The sequence below is a fragment of the Gorilla gorilla genome, chromosome 9 (genome assembly GCF_029281585.2).
Source record: "Gorilla gorilla gorilla isolate KB3781 chromosome 9, NHGRI_mGorGor1-v2.1_pri, whole genome shotgun sequence".
Taxonomy (NCBI): domain Eukaryota; kingdom Metazoa; phylum Chordata; class Mammalia; order Primates; family Hominidae; genus Gorilla; species Gorilla gorilla.
Window position 1 is genome coordinate 28,703,064 of NC_073233.2, and position 17,997 is coordinate 28,721,060.

The following is a 17,997-nucleotide window of genomic DNA, read 5'->3' on the forward strand; positions in this document are numbered from 1 at the left end:
CAATCAACTTATTTCTAAATACATTTAGTACTAAGACAACTGCAAATGTGTTGCCCACAAAAAAGACTTTATAGTTTCAGATGTAGATTTAATTTAACAAATATCCAAAAGAAGAAAGAAGAAAGAAAGAGAGAAAGAAAGAAAGAAAGAAGAAAGAGAGAGAAAACAGTAGGTGTAATTGCATAATTAAGGACCACGATTGTCTCTAAAATATTAACATATCCTTCCACCAGAGGGCAACATTTACAAGACATTTAAATGATTACGCAAAAGTATTTCCTCCCACAGGGATATAAACAAATAGAAACCTATTACATTGCTGTTGGCTAATACCTTATGTACATCTTGAAAAATACTATGAATACAATTATTTAAACAATTGCATATAAAACTCAGTGTATACATATAGTGAAACAACAAATAAGGTAACTCTTCTTTAAATATGTAAAAAGAACTTTCAGAAAGAAGCACATTTCTACATATTAGTATTTTTTCAGTTTATTATTTATCATTTAACTCAAATATAATAAAAAAATCTTAGGATGGGAGAAACAAAAGAAAAGAAGTTTTACATCTTTTTACATCTAAAGACTTTTCATCTAAAGTCATGAAAAGGCATAAAATTTTACAAGCAGAAAGGATAATAGAAACCGCACAATACAAGCCTTCATTTGTGCCAGTAAGAAAACCGGCTTATTAGTGTTCGCTGATTGATACAAAATTGCAGAGATGATAATCAGTGGAACCAGGACCCAAACTCAGGTAAACTGATTTCACATTTCATACTCCGAGATGTTGATGTTCAAAATGTGATCCTTAGGCAAGCAGTTGTGGAAACGTGTTACAGTGGTTGAATCTTGGGCACCACTCTAGACCTATTGAATCAGAATCTGTATTTTAACAAGACCTTAAACTGTGAGAAACTCCTCTAACCTGAGCTGTTTTCTCATCACCAGTTACATGACTTCAGGTAATTACTAAATCTCACTTTCCTCCTCAATAACATGGGAATACAACTATTTTAGTTTAAGGAATAATTATAAGGAATAAATAAGTTTATCATGTAAATATAAGCTACTCATAAATTGTAATATGGTACACACATTATATTAGTTATATTCAGTGGAAACTTCTCCTTTTATTGTTAGCAGTTCTTGACAAGACGGACAATTCTTCCCCTAGAAGAAAAGTGGTCTAATAATGCAATTTAGGGCTTGTTAAAATTGGATGTAAGATATTGGGGATAAAGGAGGGTGTCAAGAGAAAGGAAGTCTTTTCTGATATGCTTAAATTAATATCTTACATATAACTACTAGTGTTTCTTTGGATAAAGATAAATCTGATGAATTTAGGGCTGCAAAAGTACATGTTCAGCGTTTGCAATTTGTGTCCACCCATGAAAATCTGTTGGGTTAGCAAACGGTGTCTGAATATATGTTTCTTACACTGGGAGCAGCTATGCGTTTAAAGCCAGCCTAAATGACATTCTTCAGTCTCAGGTGGTCTAGTAACGTTTCTTGTAATTTTCCACACATAACATTTTTCATTGTTTATGGAAATACCATTAAATACACCCCTTTTGGCTATGGTGCTATCCAAATACCACCACTCCACCCTGCCAAACTCCACTGGGCTGCCATCATCTTTATAGAACTACATTTCTTTTAACTATTAAGACAGACAAGAAAACATTGTCTCTTGAAATATATTCTGGACATTTTCACTCCCAGGCTGGGTTATTTAACTTGTGTAATTTCACCCATAATTATTTGAAATTGTGTTTTTGTGTCTATCTCCCATGCAGCTTGTGAGATATTTCAGGGAGAATTCCCAGATCTAGTATTATTCTTGACACTCAATGAATATTTTTAGAATGAGTAAATCAATATTACCAGTTATTCTGATTCAGTTGCTCACCCTATTATCAAGAGAGTGGAAGAGAGAGGAGGATGACATTCATTTCAGTAAAGGTGAATATAACTGTTTTACTCTAAAAACAATGCTTTTGTGTTGGATTTATATTGCTTAGTGTCCCCTCATATTTGTGTATTGGAGACTTAGCTATCATGTTTACTGATGGTTTAGATAGATCTCTAGTCATTTGTGGTGCAACTTAAGCTGGAGTGCTTAGGAAAATCATTTACATATCATCACCCCAGCTTCACAAATATTTATTGTAAATTCTATTTTTTTGTATAACTTCCCAGAATTCCAAAATCATTAATATCTCTAAATAAATATAATTTAATGAACTTAGTTATTAAAGACTTGAAAAATACAGATATTTTGAAAACACCTAGATAAGTCAAGTCCTGAGTAGCTTGAATCTTTTAATCTTTTTCTTTTCTTTTTTTTTTTTTTGCAAGGAAATAGTTTAGTGAGGGTTTTTTTTTGTCTCCTTATACTTGATCTTGAGAAAAAGATAGTATTCTGAGGTATCCCATGGTTTTAGTGAAAAATTAAATTCACTGTTTTATTGAAGATATATATTTTAACACAAATTTATCAAAAAAGATAAAAATGTCTTCATTATCCTTTTCTTTATTATATTTCACAATGGAAAATAATTTGACAACTATCAAACTTAATAATGGCAGATGGTTTTAGCTACTTTGACATTTTTTCCAGCTATCCATTCAGTGAATACATAGCCATTATATCATTTGAACTATTCAGGTAATATTCTTATTTGATTCTCAATTTAGATCCATATTTTTGAGATTTTGTCTCAGGATCTTAAGTAAAATTGACTCCCTCTGTTGGCTTATGTGACATCCAAGGTTTTGACCTTGAAAATGTGGTTCAAGGCCAGTCTGTTCTGTAAGCATTGGCCTGAATTGTACTTAAGAAGTTTGTGATTCATGTGAAAGATATTAATAATTTACGTTAATCTAGCACAGTTTTCTTGCTTGCTTAATGAGATAAATTCATTGATGCTGTACCTGTATACATAAAGCCAAAAGTCTTACATGAATGTCTTTCAAAATTTATGCTTTAGGAGAAGGAGATACAAAGAAAAATAAAATAAGATTTGAATGAAATATATGTAAATTAAATCTTTTTAAAAATAAATCTTTAAATTATCAATTACAATTTGTTGGCAAGCACAAGGTATAGCCACATATTTCCTCAGTATATTGGTATTTCAGTAGTGTATTGTAAATTAGTTAAATAAAGATGCTTAAAATTCCGAGGAATTTGTATTAAATTAACTGTATTTTATTTAGTCAACTTCACTGAGTTTATAGCTATTCTTTTTTTTCTCCTCTCCATACCTCCCACCTCTTTCTTTATCTCTCCTTTCCTCTATTCTTCATTCTCTCCGTTTCTTTCTTTCATCTTTTTCCTGTCAGGAGTTAAAACAAACACACGAACAATGTAATTATGTATTTTGTGTGCACATATCTTATATTCAAGGGAACCTAGGTGTCTTGGAACACCACAAGCATAAGTTAAATATGTTGAAATCTTTCTTCCCTGCAATGCTGGCATCAGCGTGCTGGACAAAACGTAGCAAACTAGAACTAACTTGTCAATTTTTAATAAAGTTGTCTTCCCTAGCAGAGCTAAATGCACCATTCTCCCTGCAAACTCTGGAGATGATGACATATTCCCAATGGTTTCCATAGCATCCGTTCCTGAAGAGCCCCAGTATGGTCCTTGGTCAGGGCGATCCGCCCAGCTCCCCTAGAAAGTTGGCAACCTAGCTATCCAAAAGAAGAGTCCCCTATTCCTGAAACTTACTCTGTCCGTGGTGCTGAAACATTGTACCGAGACCCGCCCAGACGGGCGCTGTCAGCCGCTGAAAAAAAAATCTTCCCCGAGGCTGCCCAAATCAGAACTGTGTATCTTTTATTTACTCACGTCCTCAAAGAGCAGCAAGCCTTCTCCATCTTAATTTGACTCTACCGCAGAGCAGACTTACGCTGGCGTGATGGGAGGAGATCATGGGCAGAGAGCAAAAACTAATAGCAGCATTGCTCACCTGAGACCTGAGATGCTCCCATGAGTTTTGAATATGCTCTGCTCCTTACAGCAAAGACACCATTTTTAAAAGTACCATTCTTTTGACTTTGCTGTTACCCAAGGCTTCTGTGATATTCCGGCCCCTCCGTTTAAAAGCCAGCAGATTTGAGAGCAATAAGTCTTCAAAACCGGGAATTTACATTGTTTTTCTGCTGACCGACTTCCAGGAAAAGGACACAACCGCATCTACCCAAATACCATGGCACTGCTTGCGCTCTTTGCCACCGGATCCTCCCCTTCCAATGAGACTTTCTGATTGTGTCTACCAACTCTCCTATTAGGAAACCCGTGGGTTGCATGCAGCTATTCTGTTGTATTCTCATTCTCACTCTCCCTCCCTTCTCTCACTCTCACTCTTGCTGGAGGCAAGCCACTACCATTCTGCTGAGAAGGAAAAGCCCGCAACTACTTTAAGAGATTAAGACAATATGCGCAATCCTCGCCTTTCCTAGCAATCACTATTTAAATCTGGCAAGAACTGACAACAGTCTTTGCAAGAATGGAATCCGTAAAACAAAGGATTTTGGCCCCAGGAAAAGAGGGGCTAAAGAATTTTGCTGGAAAATCACTCGGCCAGATCTACAGGTAAGACAAAGCAAACACTTGCTTACCTGGGGCTCAGCCTGAAAAAATCTGCAGGGCCGTTTCCGTAAAGCCTGGTGGCTCAAAAAGAGTGTAATATGATCGAAAAGTCTTTTTGTTGCCCATTGCTTGGAGCGGGGGTGCTCTGGAAACCTGCTTATTAATGCAGGAATGTTGCACTAAATGAACCTGTCTGGTGTGTGTGTGTGTGCGTGTGTGTGTGTGTGTGTGTGTGTGTGTGTGTGTTTGATTTTTGCTTTGGTGCCTGCAGAGTTTTCATCCTTTACTACACAGGATTTATCTTCTTTACAGTTAAGAAATGGCCAGCCCCTGCTCAAACAGCGTTTCTTTTGGTGCTTATAGATACCCCGAATTAAATTCCTTTGATGCAGACAAATGAATATAAAACACAACCATCTAAAAAAATTAACCAAGAAATTCCAAAGAGTAATGGTTTATATATATATTATATATATATATATATGTATGTATGTATGTTAGACAGAGAAAGAGAGAGAGAGGTCTCTGCTTCAAAAGCATAGTAGAGAATCCCCTAGTGAAATATGTCTTCTGTATTGAATGAAGAAGAATCAAAATATATCAATAATTGATAGTTGAAGCAATTCCTTTCTCTGAGCCTGAAACAATGTATATGCATTTTTAATTATTTTCATCTCCTAGAGTCTATTTCTTGCATAGGAAATGTCAATGCCTGGAAGAACAGCCATAAATATAACAAGCAACATTACTTTGAAAGTCCTAGACATGATTTAATTATTTAATCCTCCTGTAGTCACTATACTAATTATGCTGTAATTTGCAAAACTTTAAATCATTTCAAGTATGTTATATGGATACAGCTTTTCTTAATAATTAGAGCAAATTCAAGACGACAGGGCAGACATAAAAGGAAAAAGAATTACAAAGGAGCACTAATTTTAATATTTGGGAAATTGAAGTCTCTGTAAATGCATGAGAAATGTAAAGAAAATGATCAAACCACTCCCAGATTTTCCAAATCTCTTCAGGTTTGGCGGGCTTCATGTAGGAACGATTATGCACCTATGCGGCAGTAGATACCGCAAGGGCCCTGCAGTCCCACAGCTACCATGGAAAGGGATGTTCTTTCCCAGTACAACTGCCATCCGGTGCAGAGTTCAACTTCGTATATTTGAGCGCACGAAGCAAATGCAGGAAATGAAAAAAAAAATCGCATTGGCTGAATTTTTTTCTCCCAGTAAAAATAAATTGCAATGTTTTCTAACATTATGATCGGACTTTAAGAATAAACATTAACCTAGCCACAAATACCTTTATGACTTATTCTCCAGGTGCTACTTTATAGAATTCGGAAGCCTGACATTTTTCTTCGGGTGGCCTCAAACTTCTTGACAGCAGTATTCCAAGCTATGCATATTTGAAATTAATTTAAAAATTTCACTTGCTTTACCCGTGTGTGTGAAAACAATTGGGTGTGCACATAGCACTTAAAACAGCACAGGTGAAAAGCAATTACATGGTAGGTTGGAAAAAATATCTGCAAATTGTAAACGGAAAGGCTCTTTGTTTAAATATCGAAAGTATCAATCGCAAGGGGCTACGTACAGAGATGTTACCTTATACATTCCTTTTGTTTGTTTGTTGTTAATAGAAATTTCATGAATAAGTTGTAGACTAGAACACTACCACCTCTTAGTAAAACCATTCCTTTTCTCTGCGTTCCCCTTTTCATTTGTCCCTTCTCCCAAGGACGAAAGCCAAAAATGAATTGATGGTTCAAATCTTATGAAACACTATGCAAAAACAAATATTTAAGTGAGATCTTCCCCTTTTATGTGGAATATCTTACAAAAGTTGATTTGGGGGAGCCTTTGTATATCTGGGAGTCGCATTTTGCGTCTTGGGAAATGGACCCTTGACATTTTTCGGTGTTTGTAAGAGAGATAGTAATGACGCAAGATTGTGAATAATTAATTATTCATGTTCTGGCAGTAGGAAGCTTAGGTGTCGGCCATATGCTGTGGAGCCCTTTGTCTCCAGCTCGAGTAATAAGGAAAAAAAAATAGTAAGAAGTGTAACAGGGGTGTAAGCATTGAACTAGAGCCCTGGGGCGCGATGAAGGGGAAGGAGAGTGCATGACACTCTCGGCGAGAGCTCTCAGGCCTTCTCCTCACGCACAGGCACTAGCCTAGAGAAGCCTTAGTCCAGGGGGTGCTCCAGGCTCTGCTCAGGGGGTGGATTGGGGGGCGGAATACCAGCATCGTCAACCTGGAAAGCTTCAACTTGCTAGAAACGGAAAAGGCAGCACGGGTGGAAAAGGCTCTCTAGTTGGGCCCGCCTGCAGCAGAGCAGCTCTCTGGTGCTGTGTTGCAGGAGGACACCGCGGTAGTCAGGGTAAAGCCCTGCTGGGCGCGTGTAGGAGTGGGAGGCGCCTACTCAGGTGCAGAGGAGGCGCTGGTAACCCCTGCCCTCACAAAATGCAGACCCTGCAGGTCCTGCAAGAAAGTTAGGCCCAAGCGGCCTGTGTATCCAAATCAGAGCGCCCAGGGGTGGATCCCGAGATGGGGACTCGCTACCTTAGGCCTAAAGGTGTTAAAGTTGAGGAGACGCCGCCGCCGCGGCCAAGGGCACCTGCAGAATGTGAGAGAGCCTGGGAGGTCTTGCAGCTTGGTGTCACCCCACCACCCTAATCCCCGAGGGTGGGGGGAGGTCGACGGCCCTCCTCCCAACCCCGACGGGTCCTGAAAAATGGAAATGGGTCAGCATCGGGGGTACCTAAGCCGCCAAGTCCTTGACTCGCCCCTGCTCTGCCGCGCAGGGTGCTGGAGAAGAAGCAAGACACCGGGGAGACAATCGAGCTGACGGAGGATGGGAAGCCCCTAGAGGTGCCCGAGAGGAAGGCGCCGCTGTGCGACTGCACGTGCTTCGGCCTGCCCCGCCGCTACATTATCGCCATCATGAGCGGCCTGGGCTTCTGCATCTCCTTCGGTATCCGCTGCAACCTGGGCGTGGCCATTGTGGACATGGTCAACAACAGCACCATCCACCGCGGGGGCAAGGTCATCAAGGAGGTGGGCAACGTCTGGCCGCCTTGGCTCCTGCCCTTCGGCCATGCGGCCTCGCAAAACCACATCTCCTGTTTGAGCCCCGTTCCCTCCGCCCACTGAGAGGAAGGTTTGGGTGCTCCCTAAGCTCCTCTCTGGCTCTGCCGTTCTAGAATGGACCCCAGTAGTGTTATAAGTTCCCTTTTCGCTCTGCTGTCTGGGCCTTCCCTTCCTCATCTGCAAAGTGGAAAAGAGGGTCTAGCTCACCAGGTTTTGTGAACTGTGACTTAATACAAGACGTTGGTGACTAGCAATGTCCACTAAGTCTAAATAGAAGTGTGTTTGTTTTACTTGGATGAATAGTGGAGCATATTAATTATAGTTTTCCCAGGACTTCATTCAGTCCCCGCCAAAACATTCTTAATATTCACAATGACACAAACTGGAAAAGAAAATCAGCTGTGTTCATATCAGCAGGTTCAGCTGAGTGGTCTTTCGGAAGGTTTACCTCCCCCAGGAGGAGCCACAACGTAAGAGGGTCCCAGGGTGGCAGGGAGTCGCGCCCAGAGAGGGGAGGGTCACGTCAAGGTCACAGAACCCCTGGGTCCAGACTTCCTTCTTAGAAACCCCAGTGCCGTAAACCAGACTAAGCAGGAGTTGAGTGGAGAAACTGGGGAAGACTCTTGGAATCCGGGAGACCTTGCAAAATCCTCTGGGTGTCAAAATATTATTTAAAGGGGAAAAAGGGTCCCCAGTTCTCAGGCGGGAAAAGCGCGCTCCCACCTTTCGGATGTAAATATTGAGCCCCAGTTTACCTTGAGGTTCCCCTCGGGGAGTCACCCAGGCTGCTCAGGGCGGAATTAGACCTCCCTTCAGAAATACCCCTGCCCCGTATTTATTAAAACCCCTGAGCAATGACTCCCTCTCCCTTTACTCCTCCCAATTTACCGACTGCTCCAAACTCTTCAGGCCCGTATCCGTCCCCATTTGTGGGGACACCCTTTCTCTTAGCCACTAAGAGCCCTGCACCTTTCACCCTTCGCTCCCCACCTTCCTTCCTCAGAATTTCCCTATTTAAGTCTCCAGGGTTGGAAGTCACTACACTACTCTGTCTGCATTGGCCGGATTCGTTAAGTGGACCCCTGCCAGGCGTCTCCACATCTGGCTAACAAATCTCTTCATGGGGAGTTAGAATTTCCAAGACGGGGTCCCTCTAGATTCCTCCTTCATTCAGATGATTCGATCTGCCTGACAGTAGTCGGGGAGCAAAGCCAGTGCGCCTGGCCTCACTATTAATCGCAATACATTTTGTTAATGAGCAAGGTTTTTTCGTTGCAAGAGGCAATTTTGTTAGGAAACGAAAATGAAGCCACTCTTATCCCCAGAATGCATGAAGCGCCCAAGCCTTGGGGGCTTTTTGGCTTGTGAACCACTGAAAGTGAGCCTTTGGCACTGACTCTACTCTTTCCCTTCACACTTTTTTCCTACCCCTCCATAGAAAGCCAAATTCAACTGGGACCCGGAAACCGTGGGGATGATCCACGGTTCCTTCTTTTGGGGCTACATCATCACTCAGATTCCGGGAGGCTACATCGCGTCTCGGCTGGCAGCCAACAGGTAATGCGCCAGGCGGGACTGGGGCTCAGGGCGTGGTGTTTGTTTCCTCCGAAGGGGCAGCAGAAGCTGGAGCAGAGACAACAGCCCAGAGGGGTTTGAGGACTCCCGGGCGAAGTCTTCTAGTCCCTTGACACACCCTCTCAGGGCTGGAGCTGCTGGTGACTCCTTCCTGAATTAGTCGCCTAAACGAATGTAGGCTCTCTGGGACCAGCGCACGCGGCCTCCTTCCCTCTGCTGTGGCTGAACTTGCTTTTGGCGAAATAATCGACGTGCTGTGTGGCCTGACAGGAGCTGAGGGCAGACCGGGAGCAGGCAGAGCAGGGACAGTGCGCCTGAGAGCACAAAGGGGTGGAGAACGGCAGATGCTGCGCTCTCTCCTGCACTCCCCGCAGGCGCCCAGGCTCCCCGAGGGTCTGACCTCCTGGCAACGCGCCTCGAAGACCTGGCCCCTTCCCCCACCCAGTTGGTGCTCTGGGTTTGAAAGATTTGTTTCTAGGGGGGCAGGCACCAGCGATGCAATTTCACCTGTTAATGAGCTGCGTAGGGGCGGGCGTTGGGGGACCCGTCAGCTGCTTTCAGTGGCCTCCTGCCTTGCTGCGGTGTCCACAACCAAGGTCCTAGCGCCAGTTCCCAGAAGCGCCACCAATGGCACCTGCAGAGACACCCCTAAAGCATAAGACCTAAGGACCGATGGGGTGGGGGTGTCGAGGGGCACGCCTGGCCACCAGAAGGTGAGGGGCAGCTTCCTTTGCTTCACTGTGTGTACATTGATAAACAAAACTAAATGCTCTTCACGTCTGAATTGTTGAACCCACACAGAACACATGCACCAGCTCTTTCTGGTCTTTCTGCTTAGATACCGCAAATAAAGACTTCCAGTCTTTATTGTACCTAAAACTTCATTCCTCTTCCTACACCCAAAACTCACATTTTAACGGAAGAGGACTAGAAGTTGGCACCTCCCTAATAGTGGTCATATGCAACCTGGCCCTTTGTAACCTGGGCACACCTCATCTCTCAGGCCCCATACTGCAGCTTTTGTCAATTACTATCCCTTTCACTAGCGGTGTCATTTCTCCCCAAGGCTTCTCAGAGTCCTCAGGGCCTGGGGAGGAATTCTTGGAAATTTATTTTAGGCTTAAGGATCCCTAGAGTGAGGGTTTTGGGGCAGTGCTTTAAAATGTCAAGAGGAGAGTGCCATACATTAGGAATAATGCCTTTCGAGTATCGTCTTTACTTGAAATACGGATGGCTGACACTAAGAGCAAGTAGTAGACAAACAGTCCCTTTAAAAAAATCAATTTATTGTGTATATGTACCACATTTTATTTATCCATTCATCTGCTGATGGACACTTGATGAAACTCATTAACTACGTAGAGAACCCCTTTTTATGGATGTGATAAATCAAAGAAAACATTGATATTAGGCAAAAATTAAAGACATATTGTGTCAAATATTATTGATTATGAGCATGTTACATTTTTGGTTTTTAGATCCCCAATATATATAGTCTTCACTCATTTTTTTCCCTAAAAAGTATTTCCTAAATTAAAACAAAGTTTTCAGAAAGATACCCTAAACATACATGCATGGAATGTTTTCACTGCAGGAGAAAAAAAATCCAACAATTCACCAAAAAACAAAAATGATACAAGAACTCAATATGATGTCAAATGAAAATATAATGGTGGTGACTTTAAGGGTTTTTTTCAGAGTCAAAATATTCACCTTGTCAAATATTAAAATGCTAACATTTTCCTGCCAGGAAAAAACACCAGGGATGCTCCAGCTTTTCCTCTTTGTAACACTAGGAGGTCAGTAAATGGGTTTTTCCGATTATTTAAATAAAAAAAAATGCAAACTCATTACTATCTGTGTCATGTTTAGCAATGAAAAGAGTGACGCTGACTCAGGTTCTAATTTACCTGGTAGATTTTCCTCAAAAGATTTTTTTTTTTTTTTTGAGATGGATTCTCACTCTGTCACCAGGCTGAAGTGCAGTGGCATGAACTGGGCTCACTGCAGCCTCCACCTCCTGGGTTCAAGTGATTCTCCTGCCTCAGCCTCCCGAGTAGTGGGACTACAGACGTGAACCACCACCCCCAGCTAATTTTTTTATAGAAAAAAATTTTAATTTCTGGAATTCCTATTTGGATCCAAATTAATCTTACCTTTAAATGGGTATTCAAGGAAGAGGCCTTAATATTTTCATATATGATATGTTATGTTCTATGATACTGAGAAAATTAAATTAAAAATGTATTGTAAAATATCATGAACCTATAGAAAATTATAGAGATCAACTACCTTATCTTGCCTGAAGATTCTGACATTTTTCTTCATTTTGAAAATATAACAAAACATTGCAAAATGCAGTTGAAGCCTTGTGTGAAAATGGTTTTTAAACATGTATAACATTTTCTTTTCAGATTATAACAGTATTGCACATTAGTAAGAAAAAAATTATAAAAATGATAAAAATTTAATCATCCTGATACCCCTATTATTAACATGGTGAATGTCCAACTAGTACTACAAATACTACATAGAATTTTACCTTAGAAGACTTTTAATAAACACAAAATCAGAGATTTTTACAAGTTGTTTGAAAGACGTATATTTCCTATTATGATCTCTTTTTCAAAAACAGTAAAGACAAAACAGCAAAACCAATCTTCCACTTATAAGCATCATGTACCCATTCAAATAAGCTTCTCTATAGTGATCACTTAAGAGTAGAATGAGATTTCCTTTGCATGTGATATTGGGGACAGATTCCTTTCCCTCTAGATGTAAAAGAGTCTCACTTTGGAAAGTTTTGCCACCACTGTTGTGGGTGGAACTGAGGAAGATAAACTGAGGTGTGCGGAGACGGTCACTCAAGAGAGAAGGGCTCCTGGCTACATCTCTTGGCAAATTTCTCAATGAAAAACAAAGAGCAATTATTTGGCTTCTTCAGTTTATTGATTAAGCAAAGACAGCCCCACTCTTGGTCACAATGCAGACTCCTGGTTCTTATACTACTCAGATTCTAAGTATATTTACTTTCCTGATTATTGAGAGGAGGAGTTGGAAGAGTCAGGAGGGGAGTAAGCCCAGTCTCAGAGGAAGGATGGCTCTTGCATCACTTTTTCCTTTGTCTTCCCTTAAAGAGCTATTGCACATTATGGGCTGGAGAATTTAGTCACCTCCAGGAAAAGCCTTAGGGTGGGGGGTCAAAGGAAGATTCCTTACAAAATCTTTAATGTTTTAAGATGAGAACATACTAATATGGTAATAAAAAAATGTGGGGGGCAAATTATTTTTGTCTTTAAATAATACAGGACATTGGCTTATAGTAATCCAGATATTTACAAATATGAAATTCCTAAGCACTGGTTTTACCCTGCATTTAAATTGCTGTGAAGAACCCGGACACGTGTTTAACGGCATAAATAGCATATATATATAATATATGAAATATATAAAAATATATAAAATATATAAATATACATTTTTTTTTGCAAAAGGCATAACCATAGAAGGTCAGATACAGCAAAGGGAGTTTGATGAACATTATATGTTTAATGTATAGCACTGTATCACAAAACTGTTTTGCCTTTATTTAGGTGGTGATATTATTTAAACTCTATTTAATATTTTTAATACCCTGCTCCTGTCCTCTTGATTTCTCAACCCTGCTTTATTTTTTTACATGGCACTTATCACCACCTGTCATATCAATATTTTACTTATTTATCTGTTTGTCTAATGGTAGTTTTGTCCATGTTGTTGTTTTTTTCATTGCTATATTACTAGTATCTCAGAGAGTACCTGACTCATGATAAATACTCGTTAAATAAATAAAATAAATTTCACAACAAGGTATTTGGGGATTTAAAAAAAAAAGCAGTAAGATTTAGGCTCTAAAGCCAAACTGTAGGTTCAGGCTCTTGAATGTGTTACTCAGTAACTGAATGATATAAAATGTGATTTATCCCCTTTACACCTTAGTTTGTATTTCTGTAAAGGAGGGCTAATCAAAGTACCTACCTCACGTGGGTCATAACAGCTAAATATATGTAAAGTTTTCTGAAGTGCCTGGAACTAGGTAATTGCTTGCCGTTATTATTTAGTATTAATGAAATCTTAACTTTCGGGAAAAAAAGGAAGGAATAAAACCTCTGTGACTATTCAGCTTATTTTTGTATGAATTTACCTGAAGCATTAATAATGCAAATGGTTTATTTCTAGTGTGATAAAAAATGCATTTTTTCATGAGTCATATTTCTACCTTTAAAATTATTTTCCCATGTATGTTATTCAAATTGAAATTATTGTTCACTAAAAATTCTGTAAATTTTATTTGAAGGCCTTTAAAGAGCTGTTTTAAAAATATTTTTAGCCAAGTGTATAGAGTGCTAATGATTCAGTACATCCAATCTTTGAATTCTAGCCAAGCATAAATTCACTTAGAGAAATCCATTTTAGCTTGAGGTTAGACTTCTCTACTCAAAGTTATAGTTTATTTTCCCCTACCGTAATCCTTTATTTTTGTGTTTTCAAGTGTTTCTTGAATTTCTAACTTGACTTTTTCTAAAGAAAAAATACTTTTTATTTGAATAAGACACTTAGGATCACACTTGGTTGTAGCATATAGTGAACCCCACAACAGGAAGAACCCATATTATTGCTGGACAGAGCTCATCTAATCCAACCCTCTCATTTTACAGAGCAGGAAATGAAATAGAGAAATGAGGGAGTAGTGATTTATCTGAGGTCACAGAGGGATTGTGACTAGAACTCACGTGTCTGATAATACATGATGGCAAAGGTACCTTTACAATGAAATTTAACATCTCTCTCTGATACTATATGCTTCATTGCAAAGTTTGCTTTCGGCAGTAGGCTGAGCCATCTGCTCTCTGAATGAATGATTACAATCTATCATGCCCCAAATCCAGGGAAGAATTTCATGAATTAGCGAGAGAAGGCTTTAGCGGGCCCAAGGGATCCTTAGATTTTATTTTGGCAGGAGAATCATACTGAATTTTTTTTGTGTGTGTGTACTGGCTCCCAAGCTATTTGGTGACAACATAGCTGATTCTGCCCTTTTCTCCGCAAAAGGCAAACTCCACACTTGATAATGACTAAGACAAAGAATCTGATATTCTATAACAGAGAACATGGTATTTATAACTTTTTCTGCCACGCAGACACTTTGGCAGTTTGGGCTCTTAGAACTAAAATTGCAGAGATTTGAACATGACTGGGTGTAGATTAGACTTTTGTCTGCAGAAATGAAGGGATTTATCCTTGGGGTTTTGACTGATGCAACTCAATTTACATGCTGTATAAAATAGAAAGTAATTTATACTTAAAAGTGAGCAAACCCAAAAGCATGGTTTTAAAATTTACTAGTGTACATTTGTATTTATAAAAATGAATTTTAATATACTTTTGGTAAATATTCTGGCTGGCATAATTATGAAACATCTCTTGTTAGAATAATTTTCAAAAGGAGAAGAAGACATTTTAAACATAATATCTTTATGTGTTAAGCCCAGAAAGGAGCAATTTTACTGGAGCTGTTCTGTCTTTTTTCTTCAGAGAGATGCAACAGTAAAGATGTGCTTTTATTTATTTGTTGGAATAAGCATTGGAAATGAATTCCTAAGCACCATCATCAAACACACACGCACACACAAACACACACATGCACACACACACACACGCTATTGGTCTATCTATGTAATATTTTTTCCTCTCTACTTACCTATCCATTGCAACCTCCATTGCAAGAAGGAGTTCCTCAATCCTTCCAGTGAGAAATATTTGTGAATTCCTTATGTGTGATAAAATAATTCAGACTATGAACATAAATCCTGCTTAAAGGGACCACCATCCTGTTCCAGTGGAAATGCTTTATAAGCACCCAGTCTTTTAAGGCCAGAGGTGACTTTTTCTATCTCATGCATCTAGCTGCCAATCAAACATCTAGCTGCCTTCCTATTGTGGGCCCCATAGGTTAGGTATCTGGGGTAAGTCAGGAGAAGCCTGCATTTTTCTGACAAAAGAAAATACCCTTTACCATAAGATGAATAGATGGATTGAGGAGGGATGGGTCTCCAAGGGCTTGCATGTACTTTGCCGATATGAGTTCCTCTAGCTCTCTTTTCATTCTCCAATCCCTTACCCCTTACTAGCTCTGGCTTTTCCCGCTGCTGCAGCATTCTGCTACTGCAGTGCAGAGGCAGCTTCTGGAGGGGAGAGACATGATTTGAGGAAGGAGAGAGTCATGTGGGCAGCTGGTAGAGTGATGCTCCTACCGCCATATGCTACCACTGGGACTGTCTCATCTCTCTGTTGTGAGTGATGAAGTCATTTTTACAACTTAATGATGTATCAAGGGACTCAGAGGGTTGGCTCATGCCTGTGTATTCCCTGTTTAATATGGGAGTGGGGGCATCAGATGTGACAAAGGGAGGCATCCAAGCCCTGATTTGATTAGATTAAATAGATTAAACAGCCTGAGTCAGTCTACTGCAGACCCTCCAGGAAAGAATTAGTTCCACACCTGAGGTGAGGAACACTAGTTTCCTGTTAAGCGACAATCCACTGCCCAAATGGAAGTGGATTGATTGATTTAGGGAAAATGAACATCATCTGTAGAAGTGACAAGTCACCAGTGCTCCTTTCACCTCTTCTGGGCAAATCATTTTGGGGTGGGCTTGATACTTGAGGGTGTTTGTGGCTGTGGGTCATAGAAAATATGACTAGGAATTTCAAAGCGAACTCATTATGGGCCATATTGAATGCTAATCATCAGGCAGTTTGTGATACAGGTTTTCAGCAGCTGCATTTGCCTTTCCAAACATTTCTGTGTCATGATTACTATTATACCTCTTGATTTTGGCAATCTCTATAGTGGTATAGAGCTTCCTGCCATTTAAGAACATCAATGTGCATAAAATAATGACATATGATTATTTCATACTGTAAAAGAAGGGAAAGTGTATGTGTGTGTGACAAGTAGAAGAAAAACAGAAATCAGGCTTTTACCTGATAATAATCAGCAAATTTATTTCAGAATGTTATTTGCTGCAGAGGAAATCACAAAAAAAACCCAACAATTTTAAGTGGTTTTCAAATGGTTTATTATTTTGAAAACATCTTTAATAAGCAAATGGCCCTTATTTTATTTCACAGAGACTGTAATACTGTTCTTTGAAAAATTAAGAACACCCATCAATTTCTATGTCTTTTCTAAAGAAATAATAAAATTATTATTTTACACATTAGTTTGCACATTTCTTTCCTTTTTTTCCCCAGCCCAATTACTGATGGCCTATCTCTGACTTATATTCACACCAGAAGTGGGTTTTAGATCTAACACCTTAGGTGCCAATTATAAGGAGAAAGATCTTAAGTGAAATGAAATACCAGACTGCTTGAGATTCATCTTACTATTTAGAACTTCAATTTAAGCTATATATATGTGTGACTTCTTTATTTCTTCTGAGAAAGCCATGTTTTAGTGAGTTTACTGTTAAAAATTGTGTAATTTGCTAGAGTATTTCATTGATAGTTTGTTTTCATATATAATGATAAAAATATACTGCCTGATATTATATAAAACTTACTTTTACAATTTAAAAAATCAAAAAATAAATATTTAATTTTACAAAATGTATTTATTTCTAGAAATGCTTTTTCTAGAGTGGAAAGAGAATATATAAATTATATTATAAAATCATCTTCATAATTGCCTTTGTTTTATATTTCGGGAGGCAGGTGAAATTAGAATTGAATCAAATAATAAGTATATATATCACAAAATTCGTAATGTACATTATCTTTATCCTGCACATGACTCTATAAGGCAAGCATTCTTTCTTTTATTATTATTTTAGATTCAAGGGATACATGTACAGGCTTGTCATGTGGATAGATTGTGTAATAGTGAGGTTTAGGCTTCTAGGGTACCCATCACCTAAATAGATAATTATACCTAAGAGATAATTTTTCCACCCTCACCACCACCCCAAGCACTCTCACACTCTTCTCTTTTGGAGTCCCCAGTGCCTGTTATTTCTGTGTTTATGACCATGAAGGCAGGCATACTGATACTTCTTTTACTCATGAGAAAACTGAATACAGAATCGTTTTCCCAGATACACTAGATGGTATGAGGCAGAGCTGGGTTATAGACCCCAAGATGTCTGATTTCAAATTATATCATTCTTTCCTAAACACATTTCTCTTATTAAATATTTTTACTGTGTGTTTTCTTTAAAAACATTGTATTTTACAGCTTCTTAAAAAATCACTATATTATTTAGTGCTGGGCTAGGTAAATAGGAAAGAACTAGCCTATGGAACAATTTTGAGAATTGATTTACTTGGGTGGTTTTCATTGCTAGACAAGTCTTTTGATGAGAGAATAACTTTAAAACGTTTTAATGATGAACATCATTTTCAGGGCAGTAGTGCTGTGAAACCCAATTATAAGTGTCAAAGTTAAGAGTAATCCTAGGGATAATAAAACTCACATGAACATTAAATGTTTCTTGTTATATAATCTATTTCCTTCTGTCTGCTAATATACAGAAAATATATTTAATGCTTCTGTCTTCTAGCATCAGACCAAACAAAAATGATGAAACAAGCGTAATATAATAAATATAACTATATTAAGTATTAATGAATGGCGAGGTTCTTTAAGAGGACACCTTTTCGCCTCTGA

General features: G+C 39.1%; 1 protein-coding gene and 1 long non-coding RNA gene across 2 annotated transcripts in view; one reads left to right on the forward strand and one right to left on the reverse strand.

Moving 5' to 3' along the window:
- The window catches only part of LOC129525532 (uncharacterized), a 48,567-nt gene extending 44,353 nt beyond the window's left edge, over positions 1–4,214 (reverse strand). Inside the window, exon 1 of the long non-coding RNA XR_010135453.1 lies at positions 3,986–4,214. This is a non-coding gene — a long non-coding RNA (uncharacterized lncRNA). The remainder of the gene's footprint in view (positions 1–3,985) is intronic.
- Positions 3,789–17,997, forward strand: part of SLC17A6 (solute carrier family 17 member 6) — a 41,620-nt gene continuing 27,411 nt past the window's right edge. The window contains exons 1-3 of the mRNA XM_004050828.5: positions 3,789–4,611; positions 7,427–7,679; positions 9,151–9,269. Coding sequence (XP_004050876.3) covers positions 4,526–4,611; positions 7,427–7,679; positions 9,151–9,269 — 458 coding nt within the window. The 5' untranslated portion in view covers positions 3,789–4,525. The remainder of the gene's footprint in view (positions 4,612–7,426; positions 7,680–9,150; positions 9,270–17,997) is intronic.